The sequence below is a fragment of the Rana temporaria genome, chromosome 1 (assembly GCF_905171775.1).
Source record: "Rana temporaria chromosome 1, aRanTem1.1, whole genome shotgun sequence".
Classification (NCBI taxonomy): Eukaryota; Metazoa; Chordata; class Amphibia; order Anura; family Ranidae; genus Rana; species Rana temporaria.
Window position 1 is genome coordinate 639,626,202 of NC_053489.1, and position 20,589 is coordinate 639,646,790.

Sequence of the window (20,589 nt, forward strand, 5' to 3'; positions counted from 1 at the left end):
TTGGTCAAAAGTGTCCGATGTGTCCACCGCAATATCGCAGTCCTGACAAAATGTCAGAATTCTGTCCCCTATTTTGTAGCCACTATAACTTTTGCGCAAACCAATCACTATACGCTTATTGCGATTTTTTTTTTTTTACCAAAAATATGTAGAATACGCATCGGCCTAAACTGAGAAAAAAATATATATTTTTTAAAAAAATTGGATATTTATTATAGCAAAAAGTAAAAAATATTGTGTTTTTTTTTAAATTGTCGCTCTTTTTTTGTTCATAGCGCAAAAAATGTAAACCGCTGAGGTGATCAAATACCACCAAAAGAAAGCTCTATTAGTTTCTAGCTGCCCCCTCGCGATCGCTCCCTGGAGCTGAAGAACGGGGAGAGCCGTATGTAAACACGGCTTCCCCGTGCTTCACTGTGGCGTATCGATCGAGTGATCCCTTTTATAGGGAGACTCGATCGATGACGTCACACCTACAGCCACACCCCCCTACAGTTGTAAACACACACTAGGTGAACCCTAACTCCTACAGCGCCCCCTGTGGTTAACTCCCAAACTGCAACTGTCATTTTCACAATAAACAATGCAATTTAAATGCATTTTTTGCTGTGAAAATGACAATGGTCCCAAAAATGTGTCAAAATTGTCCGAAGTGTCCGCCATAATGTCGCAGTCACGAAAAAAATCGCTGATCGCCGCCATTAGTAGTAAAAAAAAAAAAAAAAATAATAAAACTATCCCTTATTTTGTAAACGCTATAAATTTTGCGCAAACCAATCGATAAACGCTTATTGCGATTTTTTTTACCAAAAATAGGTAGAAGAATACGTATCGGCCTAAACTGAGGAAAAAAAAAATGTTTATATATGTTTTTGGGGGATATTTATTATAGCAAAAAGTAAAAAATATTGCATTTTTTTCAAAATTGACGCTCTATTTTTGTTTATAGCGCAAAAAATAAAAACCTGCAGAGGTGATCAAATACCACCAAAAGAAAGCTCTATTTGTGGGGAAAAAAGGACGCCAATTTTGTTTGGGAGCCACGTCGCACGACCGCGCAATTGTCTGTTAAAGCGACGCAGTGCCGAATTGTAAAAACCCCTTGGGTCATTTAGCAGCATATTGGTCCGGTCCTTAAGTGGTTAAAAAAGAAAAAAAAAAAAAAAAAACATTACAGAGTCCATTTAAAAGTCTAGAGAGACTATAAAGAGGCAGAGCAGCGCCTATCCTACACTCTCTCAGCTGTTGTGACTTGAAGCCAGAGAGCAACTGCTTCCTAAAAATAGGGACAAGTTGTTTCGCAGAGCCTTGGGTGAAGATTGTACTAGATCATTGTGGGTGTGCATTGTGCAGCCTGGCAGAGCATACATAACCTTAGACACTGCAGCAGCTCAGTAGCAGACCCAGCAGCCTGGTAAAGTGTTAGCATTAGCAGTCACCCTCAAGTGGTGGGACAGGCGTGGAGAAGGAGGGGGTGGTCGATGTTCCTTTTATAGGACTGCTGCTCTTCTGGAATGTGAAGGTGCTGAAATAGCAGACGTGACTTAGAACTGAAGTTGTGATTATCAAGCCAGGCTCTCTTCAGTGCTGTCCGATTCTTGGCTACGACCGTCGCAAAGCATGGAAAACGTAGAAGTCTTCAACCCCGAAGCTAAGGGTCGAGGGCTGAAAGCCACCAAGGATTTCTGGGCTGGGGATGTGATCTTTGCAGAAACAGCCTATGCCGCCGTAGTGTTCGACAAGTAAGTTTATGCAATTTTTTTACATCTGTTTCAGAAACGTCCGTTGGAGTATGTCTCTGTTCAATGTCACGGTGTCACCAGCTATTCTAAACGTGGGGCTTTCATTGATAGATGCAGAAAATAGGGGCAGATCCACAGAGATACGCTACGGCGCCGTACCTTACCCGGCTTTAGTTCGAAGCCTTAAAGATTTTGCGCCGTAAGTTACGGCGGCGTAGTCTATCTCTGGCGGCGTAACGGCGCGTAATTCAAATCGGCGATTAGGGGGGCGTGTTTCATTTAAATGAAGCGCGTCCCCGCGCCGAATGAACTGCGCATGCGCCGTCCCTAAATTTCCCGCCGTGCATTGCGCTAAATGACGTCGCAAGGACGTCATTTTTTTTAACATAGACGTGAATTACGTCCATCCCGATTCACGGACGACTTACGCCAAAAAAATAAAAAAACTCAAAATAAACACGGGAACGACGGCCATACTTAACATGGCAAGTCTAACTATACGCCGCAAAAAATAAATAAAAAAATTCAAAATAAACGCGGGAACGACGGCCATACTTAACATGGCAAGTCTAACTATACGCCGCAAAACACCAGCTTTAACTATACGCCGGAAAAAGCCGACTAGAGACTACGTAAGAGAATGCGACGGCCGCGCGTACGTTCGTGGATCGTCGGAAATAGCTAATTTGCACACTCGATGCAGAAAACGACGAGAACTCCACCCAGCGGAAGCCAAAGTATTGCATCTAAGATCCGAAGGCGTACGAAGCCATACGCCTGTCGGATCTAACCCAGATGCCGTCGTATCTTGGTTTGAGGATTCAAATCAAAGATACGACGCGGGAAATTTGAAAGTACGCCGGCGTATCAGTAGATACGCCGGCGTACTCGCTCTGTGGATCTGCCCCATAGAGTCCCAAGCATAGGTGTGCGCAGCCTATTGCATTAGGGTATGCACCCCAAGCAATTGGGCAATGAAAAGTGTCGGTAGAGCAGTGGACAATGTCAAAAAGGCAGAGACTGGTGTCACTTTATTTTTTTATTATAACTTTTTTACAATTTTGTTATTTTTTATAATATATTCATTTTTTTTTTTTTTTTTACAATATTTTTTTTTTTTTTACAATAATTTTTTTTTTTTACAATAATTTTTTTGGGGAGCCCCATGGGGGCCTAATGGAAATATAAGGGGTCTAAACAGACCCCTGATGTCTCACTTTTGAGACAGAGAAAGGGACTGAGGACAGAGATTCCATAGTTCCTTTCTCTGCAGCCAAGTAGCAGAGGGAATTTGCCCAGCACAGGGTCATTAGGGTGTGCCCAGGCACACCTGGCACACCCTGTCCACACACAGGCCTATGGTCCCAAGACATTCCATAAGTGTTTGCAGAGTCACTATTTATTCTTACTCCACTTCAATTCTTTCTTTGTTAACTGCTGTATGTAGGAGAGAAAGATTAAGGGACTTTCAAGGTACCAAAAAAAAGTCATAGGCCCGGATTCAGATACAATGGTGAATCTATCGGCGGGGCGTAACGTATCTTAGATACGTTACGCCGCCGTAACTTAGGGCGCAAGTTCCGTATTCATAAAGAACTTGCGCCCTAAGTTACGGCGGCGTAACGTATGTGGTCCGGCGTAAGCCCGCCTAATTCAAATGTGGATGATGTGGGCTTGTTTTACATAAATTTAGTGTGACCCCACGTATTTGACATATTTTACAACGGCATGCGCCGTTCATGAAAGAATCCCAGTGCGCATGCTCGAAATTACGCCGCAAATCGTCATTGCTTTAGACTTGAACGTAACTTACGTACAGCCCTATTCGTGAACGACTTACGCAAACGACCTGAAATGTTCAAAATTCGATGCGGGAACGATGTCCATACTTAACATAGGATACCCCTCATATAGCAGGGGTAACTTTACGCCGGAAAAAGCCGAACGTAAATGACGTAAAAAAATGCGCCGGGCGGACGTATGTTTCTGAATCAGCGTATCTACCTAATTAGCATATTCCTCACGTAAATCTACGGAAGCGCCACCTAGCGGCCAGCGTAAATATGCAGCCTAAGATACGACGGTGTAAGACACTTACACCCCGGATCTTAGGGAAATCTATGCGTAACTGATTCTATGAATCAGTCGCATAGATACGACCCTGCAACTCAGAGTTACGACGGCGCCATAAAGTACATCCAATGTAATAAAAATAGATACTGTAGATTTGAACAGTCATAAAATTGGACACAATACATCAACACTCATACATAGTAAAACATCTTATGGACGACACCACCATGCTCATGTTCCCCATGTTGCCTATTATTCTAAAAATGAATGAGGAAAATGACGGTGGGACTTTGAATTAAGGCACATAGGTATATAAAGATACATTTGTTTATTAATAACGGTAAAATATTAAAAGCAATATTCTGGTAATAATATAATGGCAATCATAATGCATGATGGAATCAGTACAGTAGGTATATACATACAAATTTAGACCAGTTAATTTAAAACAGATCATCGAGGTATTAGACAGTTGATCTCACACGATGCATATATGAAAGGTATCAAGAATAGTATACAGAAAAACACCCCGCTGCCATATAGGTAAGCCGCTAACACTGCAAATAGACAAATAGCAAAAAAACGTGAAAACAAAAAAGTGTAGCGCTAATTAAGTTAGGTTGGCATAAAACTTCAAATTACAAATATGACAATAAAAGTGAAGTGAAAATGTCCACAGAAATACATAAATATATAAATAAATGTCCATATGTGAAAAACACGAATAGTGTAAAAATACAAATCTGACTATAGAATAGTCCAGCAATAATATTGGTGAATTCCAAAGCCTGGTGATAACTTCAAAGAGGTGCTAGAGTTGAAGGAGCATTGAAATTAATTAACGTGAAGAGAAACCACCACCGATAGGTAAGGGGCTTACCAGAGAGTTTGAACCCAAGAGAACCTACGTTCAGATTGGTCAATCAGAGCTTTGTGTGGTAAAACCACAATGGAACCTGGGCAATCCTGTATGTGTCTCCAATGGCTGTAGCAAGAGTCAACGGCAGAGGAATGGAGTATACCACAGATGAAGATAGCTGGTTACCTGATTGTCCAAAAAAAATCCCGGATGTGTATGGAAGGGTGTGTACCATAGATTAGGAAGAAAAAAACATCCACATAGCGTAACTCTGTGTTGAATGTTGAAAATTTAATGTAGCAAGAACATTTACATTTAGATAGATGTACAAGCGCTTTGTGCAAAGTAGTAGCAACAGTGGGGTCCTCCCGACGTGTTTCGTCCCAAGGACATCATCTGAAAGGTATATCAGATAGAAACACGGCATTGAACAGCTCTACGCATTTCATGGATTGATCCAATCTTCAGGAGCATGAGCGTGACTTGGGGTATGTAGTGTATGAAAATATCTATATGGTCTGACCCTGCCAAGGAAAGGGGGATTGATAGTTAGAGGTAAAAATGAAGCATAGAACCCATAGAGGCCCCCACAATCTAAAATACACACAGGCATAGCTGTATGATGACGGTGCGGCATTACAGGTCAGAAACCCACTAGGGACATCACCATCGGGGGGTGGGGTGGCGTGGAATGACCCATTGTCCAGCAAGGACACCATCCAGGGAGGTAGTTTTCCAAAAGGTGAAGGAGGATAGGTCTTGGAAAACCAAGATCATTTAAAGTCCAAAATTGCTCCTAAAATTTAAAAATATTTATTGAAACATTTTGTATCGATTGCTCACGTATTTCCAGTAATGTTGCGATTTTACTGTAGACCAGCCATTTCCAACCAGAGTTCAGTGGAACCTTAGGTTTTCTCCATAGGTTGCTAGGGGTTCCTTGAGCTGTGGCTGATTGACCTCTCGGCTTATGGTGCCAGAAACTTCCAGGTACAATACCACTTGGCAGAGCCACCAGCATACCCCCAATTTTCTGAGATGGCAATGAAGGACATCTATTAGCAAAAGTATGTAGGCATAAGACACAACCCCCGTCACGCCACACCTTAAAAAATAATTGTACAAAAAAATTATTGGTTAAACCCACAGGTGCAGCAATTTAGAATTTGGGAGTAAGGTTTAGCACCGGGAAACACTTTTTTATAGATAAGTAGTGTATTTTATGTACACTTATATAGATCAGACCAAAATGGGGGACAAATGAGGAGGAAAGAGGGACAAAGGGACGTTGTTCCAAATAAGGGACAGTTGGGATCTATGGCCACCAGCATGACACCAATGATCTTTTTAGCTGTGTGTAAGCATGGTAGTCTGACCACCACTATAAAGAGGGCATACTTCCTACTGGCTACCAATGTAAGGAGGCATTATTTACACTGACTTACTTAGATTAATAGACAGGCAACTGAGGAACATGAGCATGGTGGTGTTGTCCTCGGAGCTTCGGTCTGTTCTGCAAAAAGTCAGATGCTGACTTTTAATAAAAGGACACTTACCTGTCCAAGGATCCAGCGCTGTCCTCACCCAAACTGGTTCTTTACCGGTCTTCGGGTCCCCGGTGCTAGCATGTTAACTGTGGGCAACCGGCTGGGAGGCTGCAATGAATCACAGCCAGTTGCCCACACTTAACATGCTGGCGCAGGAGCCGCACTGCACTTTGTGAATGGTCTTGCAACCTTCTGGGACCTGTGATTTGTTCCAGAAAAGTGCAATGCATTGGGTGGTTCTTGGGTGAAGGAAAACTTCTTGTGGAATGGCCTCAGCAATCCGAATGGAATTGGTAGTGTGTACCTGTCAAAGCCAGATACACCCCCCCCTGCTAAAAAATGAATTCCAAATATAGCGGGTAGAGGGAGGAAGAGCCAAACTTCTCCCTTTGGGTGAAGTTCCGCTTTAGGTCATTTTATTATATGTGAGTTTCTGTGTTCTAAAAAAATGAAGATTGTTAAAAAAAATTCCATCACTTTTTATTATATTATGGAAAACTTTTTTTGGTACCTTGAAAGTCACCAAATTTTTCTCTCCTACATTTTTTCTTGGGATGTCGGTACCATTATAAACATAGGGCTAGATTCAGTAAGAGTTAGGCCGGCGTATCAGTAGATACGCCGACCTAACTCGGAATCTGCGCCGACCTAAGTTTAAGTGTATTCTCAAACAGAGATACACTTAAACCTATCTAAGATACGACGGCTTGCGCCGTCCTATCTTAGGGTGCAATAATTAGGCTGGCCGCTAGGTGGCGCTTCCATTGCGGTCGGCGTAGAATATGTAAATCACTAGATACGCCTATTCACGAACGTACGTCCGCCCGTCGCAGTAAAGATACGCCGTTTCCGTAAGAGATAGGCCGCCTAAAGATAAACATGCCCCCTAGGTGGCGTTGCCAATGTTAAGTATGGCCGTCGTTCCCGCGTCGAAATTCGAAAATTTTACGTCGTTTGCGTAAGTCGTCCGTGAATAGGAATTTACGTCCACGTCGAAACCAATAGGCCCGTGCGGCGTACTTTGCCGCAATGCACACTGGAATATGTAGGCGGACGGCGCATGCGCCGTTCCAAAAAACCGTCAATCACGTCAGGTCAACACAAATTAACATAGAACACGCCCCCTCAGCCTATTTTGAATTAGGCGCCCTTACGCCCCCTCGCTTTAGGCTACGCCGCCGTAATTTAGCAGGCAAGTACTTTGAGAATCATGTACTTGCCTCGCTAACTTACGGCGGCGTAGTGTAAACATGATATACTACGCCGCCGCAAAGTTAGGGCGGGCTATGTGAATCTAGCCCAACAATTCTGGGTCTATATGTGCGCTTCTTTGCAATTTGTTACCTGCCCAGAGAAAAGGATCTTTCCCTGACATTGGCTAGTATTTGCTATTCCAAACAACGCATGCAACCAAGAATTCCTAGGATGCCGGGTAAAGATGTAAGCAGTGCTACAGATTTATTTCATTGCTCCAGAACAGTCATGCACTACTTGGGATGGATTTTTACCTTTAACTTTTGTTTTAGCATAATTCTGATGCAAGTGTGATGTCTGCTTAATGATGTTCAACGATTTAATGAAAAATAAACATTGTATGATTTTCATTGCTGGCACTGTTTTTTTAGTTTTTTTTTTAGTTTTGGATATTATGGTGGGGGATTAAACACCTCCCAGGTTTATATTGCTCCCAGAGTCCATGCTGGGAAGATTCACCCTCTCCATTTGTCCTGGTGACCAATGTCAGCAGGAAAGTAATGAGAAATCCAGGCTTTACAGCTGTCACCAGAACAGGAATAGAGGGGAAGCCTTTTGATGGGGACACCTGTTTTGGTGACAACTGTCTAAGGGACAATTTCCCTTCATTTAAAAAAAAAATCCCAGTGACTGTCTTGTGTCAATATAGTAAAAGCAGTTTTCCTCAAAAGAAAGGATTTTTAAATGGACCACAGACAGTGGGCCAGATTCTCAAAAGAGATACGACGGCGTATAATCTACAGATACGCCGTCGTATCTCTGAGTCTGGGCGGTCGTATCTATGCGCCTGATTCAAAGAACCAGTTACGCATAGATTTCTATTAGATCCGACCGGCGTAAGTCTGTTATGCCGTCGGATCTTAACTGCATATTTACGCTGGCCGCTAGGGGCGTGTACGCTGATTTACTCCTAGAAATATGTAAATCAGCTAGATACGCAAATTCACGAACGTACGGCCAGCCAACGCAGTACAGATACGCCGTTTACGTTAGGCTTTTCCCGGCGTAAAGTTACACCTGCCATATGGTGGCGTACATGCGGCGTACCAATGTTAAGTATGGACGTCGTTCCCGCGTTGAATTTTGAATATTTTACGTCGTTTGTGTAAGGCCTCGTACACACGACAGAGATTCTCGGCAGAATTCGCCGAGAAACTCGGTCAAAACCCGGATTCTGCCGAGAATCTCTGTCGTCTGTACAGTTTTGGCTCGATGGAGCCGCCGAGGAGCTCGACGAGAAAATAGAGAACATGTTCTCTATTTTCTCGTTGGCCGCGTTGTTCTATAGGAGAAGGCGGCCCGCCGAGCTCCTCGGCGGCTTCATCCCAAAACGAGACGAGGAACTCGACGTGCCAAGCACGTCGAGTTCCTCTGTCGTGTGTACGGGGCCTCAGTCGTCCGTGAATGGGGCTGGACGTCATTTTAGTTCACGTCGAAACCAATACGTCCTTGCGGCGTACTTTGGAGCAATGCACACTGGGATATTCCACGGACGGCGCATGCGCCGTTCGTGAAAAACGCCAATCACGTCGGGTCACAAGTTATTTACATAAAACACGCCCCCCTGTTCCAAATTTGAATTAGGCGGGCTTACGCCGGCCTATTTACGCTACGCCGCCGCAACTTATGGAGCAAGTGCTTTGAGAATACAGCACTTGCCCGTCTAAGTTGCGGAGGCGTAACGTAAATCGGATACGTTACGCCCGCGCAAAGATACGCCGATCTACGAGAATCTGGCCCAGTTATGTGTAGAAAATGTTTACAATTTTATTAAGTCTTGTGTCAATAGGACAGAAAGTAAGGGGGAAATCTTCTCAATCAGACTGAATAAAAAAAAAAACAACAAAAAAAAAAAAGTTTTAACCACTTCAGCTCCGGAAGGTTTACCCCCTCTTTGTGACTAGGCCATTTTTTGCAATACGGCACTGCAATATTTTAACTGACAATTGTGCGGTCGTGCAACGCTGTACACTTGAAATAAAATTGATGTCCTTTTTTCCCCACAAATAGAGCTTTCTTATTGTGGTATGTGATCACCTCTGTGGTTTTTATTGTTTGCGCTATAAACAAAAAGATACCGAAATGTTTTAAAAAAACAACAATATTTTTTACTTTCTGCTATAAAACAGATCCAATAAAAAAACAAAAATTTTTTTTTTTCTTCATTAGTTCATTAGTATTCTGCTACATATTTTTGGTAAAAAAAATAAAAATACGAATAAGTGTATATGTAGCGCCTGGCTGTATTCAGAGCCGGTGCTATTGGAAATTTAAGGGAAAGTTCAGAGAAATAGTTGGCTCTGAACTAGTCTAAGGGGTAGATTCATAAAGACTTAAGACGGGCGTATCAGTAGATACGCTGTTGTAAGTCCAAATCCCCGCCGTCGTATATTTAAGCTCATTCTCAAACTGAGATACGCTTAAATATTGCTAAGATATGACCGGCGTAAGTCTCCTACGCCGTCGTATCTTAACTGCATATTTACGCTGGCCGCTAGGGGCGTGTACGCTGATTTACGCCTAGAATATGTAAATCAGCTAGATACGCCTATTCACGAACGTACGCCCGGCCGTCGCAGTAAAGATACACCGTTTACGTAAGGGGTTTTCAGGCGTAAAGATAAACCACCAAAAACATGGCGCAGCCAATGTTAAGTATGGACGTCGGAACCGCGTCTAATTTTTCAAATTGTACTTTGTTTGCGTAACTCGTCCGTGAATGGGGCTGGCCGTAATTTACGTTCACGTCGAAATCATGACGATTTGCCAACGTCATTTGGAGCATGTGCAGTGGGATACGTCCACGGACAGCGCATTGCGCCGTTCGATTGAAACGTCATTTACGTGGGGTCACAGTTAATATACATAAAACACGCCCACAGCTTCAACATTTGAATTAGGCGGGCTTACGCCGGCCCTAATACGCTACGCCGCCGTAACTTCGGCAGCAAAATCTTTGCAAATACCAAACTCGCCTCTCAAAGTTACAGGGGCGTAGCGTATAGGAGGTACGCTACGCCCGTCTAAAGGTACGTGAATCTACCACTAATTGTTTAAATTAGGGGCCTCTGCTCTTGCTTTGGCTGTGCTGACTGTACATGCTGTCGTTAGTCATAAGTTTTTTTACACAATTTTTTTATTTATTTGCATTGTGTCCTATTGGGGAGAATTTCCTTTACTTCCTGTCCCATAGCCAAACAGGAAGTGAGAGGAAATGCCTGCAAAGTGAGGGAATCCAATTGTGTCCCCATTTGAAAATTTCCTCTCTATTTCAATTTTTTGATGCTTTTTGTTCAAAACATTGAATGAACACTCATACCACGGCCATTGATTTTCATCAGTTTATATACCTTTGGATTTATCTACTACATTTTATTTTTTCTCCTGCAGCCTTTTTTTAGCCGCTTTCTGCTACATGCACTCACTTCAGTGCCAGCTGCTCAGGACCGCATTCCTGAGGGTGACAATGATGGACAATGTGTGCTGGCATGGCTGCTTTAGGGGGCCCATGTGACAGGGTGACAGTGCAGGATCACCACTGGTAGACAGTTGTCACTCCATAACAGGAAGTAGCCTCCTCTACGGCCGCTGATATCTTTGGCTGTTATTCTTCCGAGTACTGTTCTTTGTCAATTTTCATTGGCTGGGCCAAAATGACATCACTCCTGCATATCCGTGGAATTTCATTTGTCTTGGCAGATACTGAAATTGTACTTTAAAGCGGGGGTTTACCTGAAATTTTTTTTTTTAAAAGCCACCAGCTACAAATACAGCAGCTGCTGACTTTTAAAAAATTAACACTTACCTGTCCAAGTCGCCGGCGACGTCGGCAGCCAAAGGGAAGGTGTAAACACACCTTCCCGGTTCTTCATTGTGGCAATGTCAGTGATCGTCTGTTCCCTGATATAGGGAAAGACGATCACTGACGTCACACATCCCGCCCTGTCCCCCTACAGTTAGAAACACATATGAGGTCTTACATAACCCCTTCAGCGCTCCCTAGTGGTTAAAGTGGAGTTTCCATCCCAAGTTTTTTTTTTCATTATTGTGCTCATTAGACCTAAAAAAAGTAAAAAAAAATAAAAACATTTTTTTTACTCATCTGGAAATGCCTGTTGCTATGCAGTCCCACGAAATCTGCCTTTGAAACCACCTAGGATTCTGACATCATCTCCCTCTAATGCTCCTGGGAAATGTGTGTCATCATGACAATGGTCCCAAAAATGTGTCAAAATTGTCCGATGTGTCCGCCATAATGTCGCAGTCACGAAAAAAAACGTTGATCGCCGCCATTAGTAGTAAAAAAAAAAAAATATTAATAAAAATGCCATAAAACTATCCCCTATTTTGTAAACGCTATACATTTTGCGCAAACCGATAAACGCTTATTGCGTTTTTTTTTACCAAAAATAGGTAGAAGAATACGTATCGGCCTAAACTGAGGAAAAATTTTTTTTTTATATCTTTTTTGGGGATATTTATTATAGCAAAAAGTAAAAAATATTGAATTTTTTTCAAAATTGTCGCTCTATTTTTGTTTATAGCGCAAAAAATAAAAACCGCAGAGGTGATCAGATACCACCAAAAGAAAGCTCTATTTGTGGGAAAAATAGGACGCCAATTTTGTTTGGGAGCCACGTCGCACGACCGCGCAATTGTCAGTTAAAGCGACGCAGTGCCGAATCGCAAAAAGGGGCAAGGTCCTTAAAGCGGATGTGCCACTAAAAAAATATATTAAAAGCCAGCAGGTACAAATACTGCAGCTGCTGAGTTTTAATATTAGGACACTTACCTGTCCTGGAGTCCAGCGCCGTCCGCAGCAGATGACGAGCGATCGCTCGTCACTCTGCTGCTCCCCTCTCCATCCACGGTGAGGGAACCAGGAAGTGAAGCGCTCCGGCTTCACTGCCCGGTTCCCTACGGCGCATGCACGAGTCGCGCTGCGCCCGCCGATTGGCTCCCGCTGTGTGCTGGGAGCCGAGTGTTCCCAGCATACAACGGGGGACGGACGGGAAGTAAGGAAAAAACCCATCTTTTGCCCGTATCGTGTGGCCGGAAGTGGGTGCAGATACCTGTCTGTAGACAGGTATCTGCACCCCCCTCCCCCCTGAAAGGTGTCAAATCTGACACCGGAGGGGGGGAGGGTGCCGATCAGCACGACTTCACTTTAGAGTGGAGATCCGCTTTAACATGCATAATGGTCCGGGTCTTAAAGTGGAGGTTCACCCTAAAAAAAAATTCTAACAATACATTGAGAAGCCTGATTACACTGCGGGTATGCTGTTTTTTTTTTTTTTTTCGTACATACCTCGTTATCGCCGTTTCATCCCTCGGCTTCCGGGTATGATTCTTGCTGGACTGGGCGTTCCTAGTTGATTGACGTTCCTCCGATACTGCGCGTCACGACTTTCCCACAGAAGCCGAACGTCATTGCGCAGGCGCCGTATAGAGTCGGCTCTATACGGCGCCTGCGCAGCGACATTCGGCTTCTTTCGGAAAGCCGTGATGTCAAGTATGCGTCGGTCGGAGGAACGTCAATTAACTAGGAACGCCCAGTCCAGCAAGAATCATACCCGGAAGCCGAGGGATGAAACAGCGATAACGAGGTATGTACGAAAAAAAAAAAACAGCATACCCGCAGTGTAATCAGTCTTCTCAATGTATTGTTAGAATTTTTTTTTAGGGTGAACCTCCACTTTAAGTGGTTATTTTACAAGTTTTATATTGTGCCATCAGTGCTTTACAATATAAGGGAGACAGTACATTTCAAGGGAGACAATTTTTTTTTTAAGAGGGTTAGGAGGACTTTGCTCGTCAGAGCTTACAATCTATCTGAGATGACGGATGACAGTGTAACAGGGTGCTAAAAACAAACCACAGGGCTCTCTTTACAAAGGAGGAAATACATGTGACATTTGGTAACTGCTGTGATCTGTCACTGAGATGATACAAACCATACACCAGGCCAGAAAGAAAAGCATGTGCTGTGGAATAGCTGGAGCCAGACTGATAAACAGATAAAATGAGTTTCATAGAAACCCGGCTTGTTCATATCGATCGGCCCACTGATGGGCATCTGTGCTGCCTGGCGGCATCCTAAACAAAAACATTGACTTTGGGTGACCATTTGTGCGTGCCGCAGATAGCCTAAGACACTATACAATCTCTTCCAGATCTTCCATCAACTATGTAGTGCAAGGGGGGGCTTGCTTTGATACCACCTGAATTCATTGTTTAGGTTTTCTTTGTATTATAAAATTTTGGAACATCAAGGAGATTTGTACAGCTAGATTGTATAGCGTGTGGCCAACAGGAAGGCACGGGGGATTATGGGAGTGGAGGGGGATTTCCATGTTGTTTATATTTACTTCCTATTGGTTGCAAGACTAGTGCCGTAGTCAAATTAGAATATATCTTGGTTAACTACCTGCCTGGAGTTTGCATGTTCTCCCTTTTGCCTGCTTGGGTTTCCTCCGGGTACTCTGGTTTCCAGTGGCGACACTAGGGTTGGTGTCACCCGGTGTGGAAAAACATGGTTGAACTATCCCCTCCACCAACTATAGTCCCACCTCAGTACAGACCCCCCCTACTAAGTACAGACCCCCCTCCCGTAGTATAGATCCCCCTCCCTCAGTACAGACCCCCCTCACTAAGTACAGACCCCCTCCATCAGTATAGAAACCCCTCCCTCAGTACAGACCCCCCTTACGAAGTACAGACCCCCTCCTTTAGTATAGAAACCCCTCCCTCAGTACAGACCCCCCCACTAAGTACAGACCCCCCTCCCGTAGTATAGATCCCCCTCCCTCAGTACAGACCCCCCTCACTAAGTACAGACCCCCTCCCATAGTATAGATCCCCCTCCCTCAGTACAGACCCCCCTCACTAAGTACAGACCCCCTCCATCAGTATAGAAACCCCTCCCTCAGTACAGACCCCCCTCACTAAGTATAGACCCCCTCCATCAGTATAGAAACCCCTCCCTTAGTACATACCCCCCTCACTAAGTACAGACCCCCTTCCTCAGTTTAGACCCCCTACTAAGTATAGACCCCCTCCTGCAGTATAGTACCCTCTGCCTCAGTGCAGCCCCCCACCATCAGTATAGATCTCCCCCTCAGTATAGACCACCTCCATCAGTATAGACCTCCCACCTCATTACAGACCCCCCACTCAGTATAGACCCCTCCCTTAATACAGACCCCCCTCCTCAGTTTAGACCCCCTACTAAGTATAGACCCCCTCCTGCAGTATAGTACCCTCTCCCTCAGTGCAGCCCCCCACCATTAGTATAGATCTCCCCTTCAGTATAGACCACCTCCATCAGTATAGACCTCCCACTTCATTACAGACCCCCCACTCAGGATAGACCCCTCCCTCAATACAGACCCCCCTCCTCAGTTTAGACCCCCTACTAAGTATAGACGCCCTCCTGCAGTATAGTACCCTCTGCCTCAGTGCAGCCCCCCACCATCAGTATAGATCTCCAACTCAGTATAGACCACCTCCATCAGTATAGACCTCCCACCTCATTACAGACCACCCACTCAGTATAGACCCTTCCCTCAATGCAGACCCCCCTTCTCAGTTTAGACCCCCTACTAAGTATTGACCCCCTCCTGCAGTATAGTACCCTCTCCCTCAGTGCAGCCCCCCACTCAGTATAAACCCTTCCCTTAGTAAAAACCACCTCCATCAGTATAGACCTCCCACCTAATTACAGACCCCCCACTCAGTATAGACCCCTTCCTTAATACAGACCCCCCTCCATCAGTATACACCTCCCCCTCAGCACAGACACCCACTCAGTACAGACCCCCCACTCAGTATAGACCTCCCCCCTCAGTACAGACCCCCACTCAGTATAGACCCCTCCCTCAGTACAGACCCCCCTCTCTCAGTGCAGACCCCCCTCTATAAGTATAGACCCCTCCCTTAATACAGACCCCCCTCCATCAGTATACACCTCCCCCTCAGTACAGACCCCCCTCTAAGTACAGACCCCCCACTCAGTATAGACCCCTCCCTCAGTACAGACCCCCCTCTCTCAGCGCAGACCCCCCTCTATAAGTATAGACACCCTTCAGTGCAGATCCCCCTCTCCATTTGTGCTAGTGGATTCCCCTCTCCTGTCCCATAGCGCGCCCCCCCCCCTGCACATGTTCTCTAACCCCCCCCCCTCCTATCACTCCTCCACTGTTTTTTAACTTGCCCCCCTGCCTGTTAACTGTCCCCCTCTACTGTCTATCTACATTACAATAAACTGTACAGACCTCAGTACAGGGATATGCACAGTGGTGTGTGTCCCTTAGACTCCCTCCTCCTGTGTAGATGTAAACAGAGAGGAGGGGAGGTGACTTTGATGTCTGTTCCGCTGTGTGAGATAGGGAGACAGCCCTCTGGTGGGTGTCACCTGGGTGTGGCCTGCACTCCCTGCCCCCCTTAGAAACGCCACTGCCGGTTTCCTCCCACACTCCAAAGACATGCTGGAAGGTTAATTGGCTGCTGTCTAAATATGTGTATCTAATTATAAGTATGTGTACAGTATGTATGAATGTGAGTTGGAGACCTTTAGATTGTAAGCTCCTTGAGGGCAGGGACTGATGTGAGTTATATGTTGCGCTGCATAAATTGATGCCGCTATATAAGAACCTATAATAAATAAATAAATAAATAAATAAATAAAATAAATAAACTTTTTCTAACAAGGACTTGACTACATAAAACCATAATGCATTTGCTGGATTATTTTTGTCCGGAATCATTCAGCACAGACTGACCTCTGCATAGGAAGTATAAATGTAAAGGTCGCACATAATTCCCATTTCATGGCCAGAATAGACACCCGCCTGCAGCACCGCGCTGGATTATAATCAGTGCGAATGCTCATGGTCATTCCTTCCCGGCACAGACAGTATATCATATTATATTCAAGGCACACCTGCATAAACGGACAGGGCCAGATCCACATACATTTAGTTCCGCGCAGCGTATCAGAGATACGCTACGCCGCCGTACCTTACCTGGCGGAATTTCGAATCCACAACGAATTTGCGCCGTAAGTTACGGCGGCGTAGTGTATTTCTGGAGGCGGAATTCAAATCGGCGATCAGGGGGCAGGTTTCATTTAAATAAAGCGTGTCCCCGCGCCGAATGAACTGCGCATGCGTCGTCCAGACATTTCCCGCCATGCTTTGCGCGAAATGACGTCGCAACGACGTCATTTTTTTAACTTAGACGTGAGTTACGTCCATCCCTATTCATGGACGACTTACGCAAAAAAAAAAAAAATTCAAATTTCGACGCGGGAACGACGGCCATACTTAAAGGGGGGGTTCACCCTAAAAACAACTTTCTAATATTACACTGGCCCCCCACATTACAATACAATTAGGCCTATTATGTTTTTTTTGATGCTGTACATACCTTGGTACAGCGAATTCACCCGTGGCTTCCGGGTTGCGAGTCCCGCGGGAGTGGGCGTTCCTAACATGCTGGTGATTGACGTGATGACCAAAAACAAGCTCCCCCCGTCGCGTAAGCTGCGTCACGATTGCCGAAAGGAGCCGAACGGCGGTGCGCAGTATAGCGCCGACTCGCCGTTCGGCTCCTTTCGCCAATCGTGACGCAGCTTACGCGACGGGGGGAGCTCGTTTTTGGTCATCACGTCAATCACCAGCATGTTAGGAACGCCCACTCCCGCGGGACTCGCAATCCGGAAGCCACGGGGGAATTAGCTGTACCATGGTATGTACAGCATAAAAAAAAACATAATAGGCATAATCGTATTGTAATGTGGGGGGCCAGTGTAATAATAGAAAGTCGTTTTTAGGGTGAACCTCCCCTTTAACATGGCGATTCTATCTATACGCCACAAAATAGCAGCTTTAACTATACGCCGGAAAAAGCAGACTACAGACGACGTTAGAAAACGCGACAGCCGCGCGTACGTTCGTGGATCGTCGTAAATGGCTAATTTGCATACCCGACGCGGAAAACAACGCAAACTCTACCCATCGGGCGCCAAAGTATTGCATCTAAGATCCGAAGCCGTACGCCTGTCGGATTTTACCCAAATGCCGTTGTATCTTGGTTTGAGGATTCAAACTAAAGATACGACGCGGGAAATTTGAAAGTACGCCGGCGTATGAGTAGATACGCCGGCGTACTTGCTCTGTGGATCTGGCCCAGAATCTTTTCTTACTTAGGCTCTTTATTGATCAGAACAATGAAAGCTAATATATGAGTAGTCATAGAGAACACACACAAAAAAAGAAGTAAATGGAAACAAAGATAATTTGTTCCGCATTGACTTCTATGGCATGCAGTACTGCATGTGGCCAGAGGTGGGGGCACCGGAAAGCTCGGAAATACTCAGGAACAGCTCGGCTGATCTAGGGAAACCCTCGGAAAGGTTCGGAAACACTCGGGAACAGAGTGGGGTAGATTCATAAAGAAGTTACGCTGGCGTATCTATAGATACGCTGCGTAACTTCTAGGTTGCTCCGGCGTATCTTTTTTCTGTATTCAGAAAACAAGATACGCCGGAATTTGGCTAAGATCCGACTGGCGTAAGTCTCTTACGCCGTCGTATCTTAGTTGCATATTTACGCTGGACGCTAGGTGGCGCTTCCCTCGATTTACACGAGGAATATGCAAATTAGGTAGATACGCCGATTCAGAAACGTACGTCCGCCCGGCGCATTTTTTTACGTCGTTTACTTAAGCCTTTTTTTTACCGGCGTAAAGTTACCCCTGCTATATGAGGCGTATCCTATGTTAAGTATGGACGTCGTTCCTGCGTCAAATTTTGAAAGTTTTACGTCGTTTGCGTAAGTCGTCCGTGAATGGGGATGTGCGTAATTTACGTTCACGTCGAAAGCATTGGCTTTTTGAGGGTTAATTTGGAGCATGCGCACTGGGATACTTTCACGGACGGCGCATGCGCCGTTAGTCAAAAACGTCATTTACGTGGGGTCATGTTTTATTTACATAAAACACGCCCACCTCTTCACAATTTGAATTAGGCGCGCTTACCCCGGCAGATTTACGATATGCCGCCGTAACTTAGGGCGCAGGTTCTTGGTGAATACAGAACCTGCCTCACTAAGTTACGGTGGCGGAGCATATCTGAGATACGCTACGCCCGCAGAAAATTAAGCCAATCTACCTGAATCTACCCCAGTTATTCGGAGTATTTCCGAACGGCTCTGAACCGCTCCGGGTTGTTGTTTTGCGTTTTGCAAAACAACACTCGCAAACTGAGTCAGTATTAAAAAGTTGCTTGTTATTCAAAACACTCTTTAACCGCGTTACTGGTAAACCAAGGTTCCACTGTACTTTCATTTTGTGCAAATGAGGGGAACCTTGAATGTTATAAGGTTATGGGGTTGATTTACAAAAGGCAAATAGACTGTGCACTTTGTAAAGTGCAGTTGCATTCTGCAAGAGCAGTTTCTCCAGAACTTAGTAGATAAAGGGAAGCTCTTTTGATTTCCATCATCCAATCATGTGCAAGCAAAAATGCTTTTTTTTCTCCTTGAATGTGATTGGGTATTCTCTGCAAAGCGAAGCTTTACCTAATTTCTAAGCTCTGGAGCAACTGCACTTCCAGAGTGCACAGTCTATTTGACTTTAGTAAATCAACCCCTATTTGTTCTGCAGGTCAAATGTTTTTCATTCATAGGTTGAATAAAGAAAATATTGCATTCTGGCCACTACATGATCATAGCTAATAAAATACTTATTTCCTATGATCTTCAGCCCCATCTAGTGGCCAAAATGTGTTATTTTCCTGATTCGCTCTATTCTTTATGAATGAATAACATAAGACCTGGAGGGAAAATAGCCTAGCAACATTTGATTTTGCCCCCATAATAAGCACAGAATGAATTAACAAGCAATGTACATCTGTAAATCTTTAACCACTTAAAGTGGTTGTAAACCCACTTTTTTTACTTTTACCTACAGGTAAGCCTATAATAAGGCTTACCTGTAGGTAAGAAGAATATCTCCTAAACCTGCACGGTTTAGGAGATATTCTACTCGCAATGCGCCGCTGATTGCAGTGGCACATGCGCAGGGGGGATCTACGGCGAAAGGACCGGCCGCCGCCGAATTTAAATTTAAATCGCATGCGCGCGGGAGTGACGTCATCGCTGCTCCAGCCAATCACAGTGCTGGAGCGGCGATACCCGGAAGACACGCCGAGTCAAGATGATATCTCGCTCGGAGTGGACCAGGTAAGTTCTACACACCTCGTTCCGAGGTAAGTATTTCATAATGAGCTAGTAAACTGGCCCTTTGTTTAGAAAGTTTGGAGATCCCTGATCAATGAAGGGAGAGAGGAGAAGAGGTAACCAATATCTGACAGAGGTATAATAGTCTCCTAATAACGAGTGTTTACAAATCTCTTCCAGCCTCACACACAGTGTGTGTCACACATGCTTCAAGAGACAGGAGAAGCTCCAGCGCTGTGGACAATGTAAGTTTGCTCATTATTGTGACCGCACTTGTCAGAAGGACTCCTGGGTTAACCACAAATATGAATGTGCTGCCGTCAAGAAACTTGGAAAAGCACCAAATGAAAACATTCGGTAAGATTTTATGTATATAATGTTTTATTTTTTACTTTTTTTTTGTAAATCAAGACGGATGAATTTTTACCAAAATGGGTTTTCGTTCAGAGATAAGTTGATCCAGAGCACCCTGGATAAACTGAGTTCCATCTGTGCTTAAAGTGGATATAAACCCTCCGTACACCCAGTGAAGTGAACAGCCTCAGATGATAAACAGGGATGAACCAAATCTCCCTACATAAGTTTTACATCCATATCTGCTGTCTTTACATTTATATACTGTTTAGAATAGTTCAGATAGTGTTAGGAAATGTTCTCTTCCTGGATAACACAGAGTGTGATGTCTGGGCATACAGCCTAGTTAGCTAAAATTGCTGATTGGAGGAAAGGCACACACCCCCTCTCATCATAGGCAGAGACTCTCCGGTGTTTTGTAACAGGGCCAGCTGCCTGCTAATCTATTTATAGCAACCTCCCCTGACAGAAATTTAAGGCTGCTTTTATCTGATGTGTCAGAGAATTTGTCAGGAGTTATC

The 20,589-nt window shown here is 44.6% G+C and overlaps 1 protein-coding gene across 2 annotated transcripts in view; it reads left to right on the forward strand.

Moving 5' to 3' along the window:
* The first annotated feature begins 1,347 nt into the window (after positions 1 to 1,347).
* Positions 1,348 to 20,589, forward strand: part of SMYD1 (SET and MYND domain containing 1) — a 64,517-nt gene continuing 45,275 nt past the window's right edge. Inside the window, exons 1-2 of one of the 2 annotated variants that reach the window (XM_040335459.1) lie at positions 1,348 to 1,742; positions 19,895 to 20,071. In XM_040335459.1, coding sequence (XP_040191393.1) covers positions 1,621 to 1,742; positions 19,895 to 20,071 — 299 coding nt within the window. In that variant the 5' untranslated portion in view covers positions 1,348 to 1,620. The remainder of the gene's footprint in view (positions 1,743 to 19,894; positions 20,072 to 20,589) is intronic. The other variant, XM_040335460.1, reaches the window with a different exon arrangement.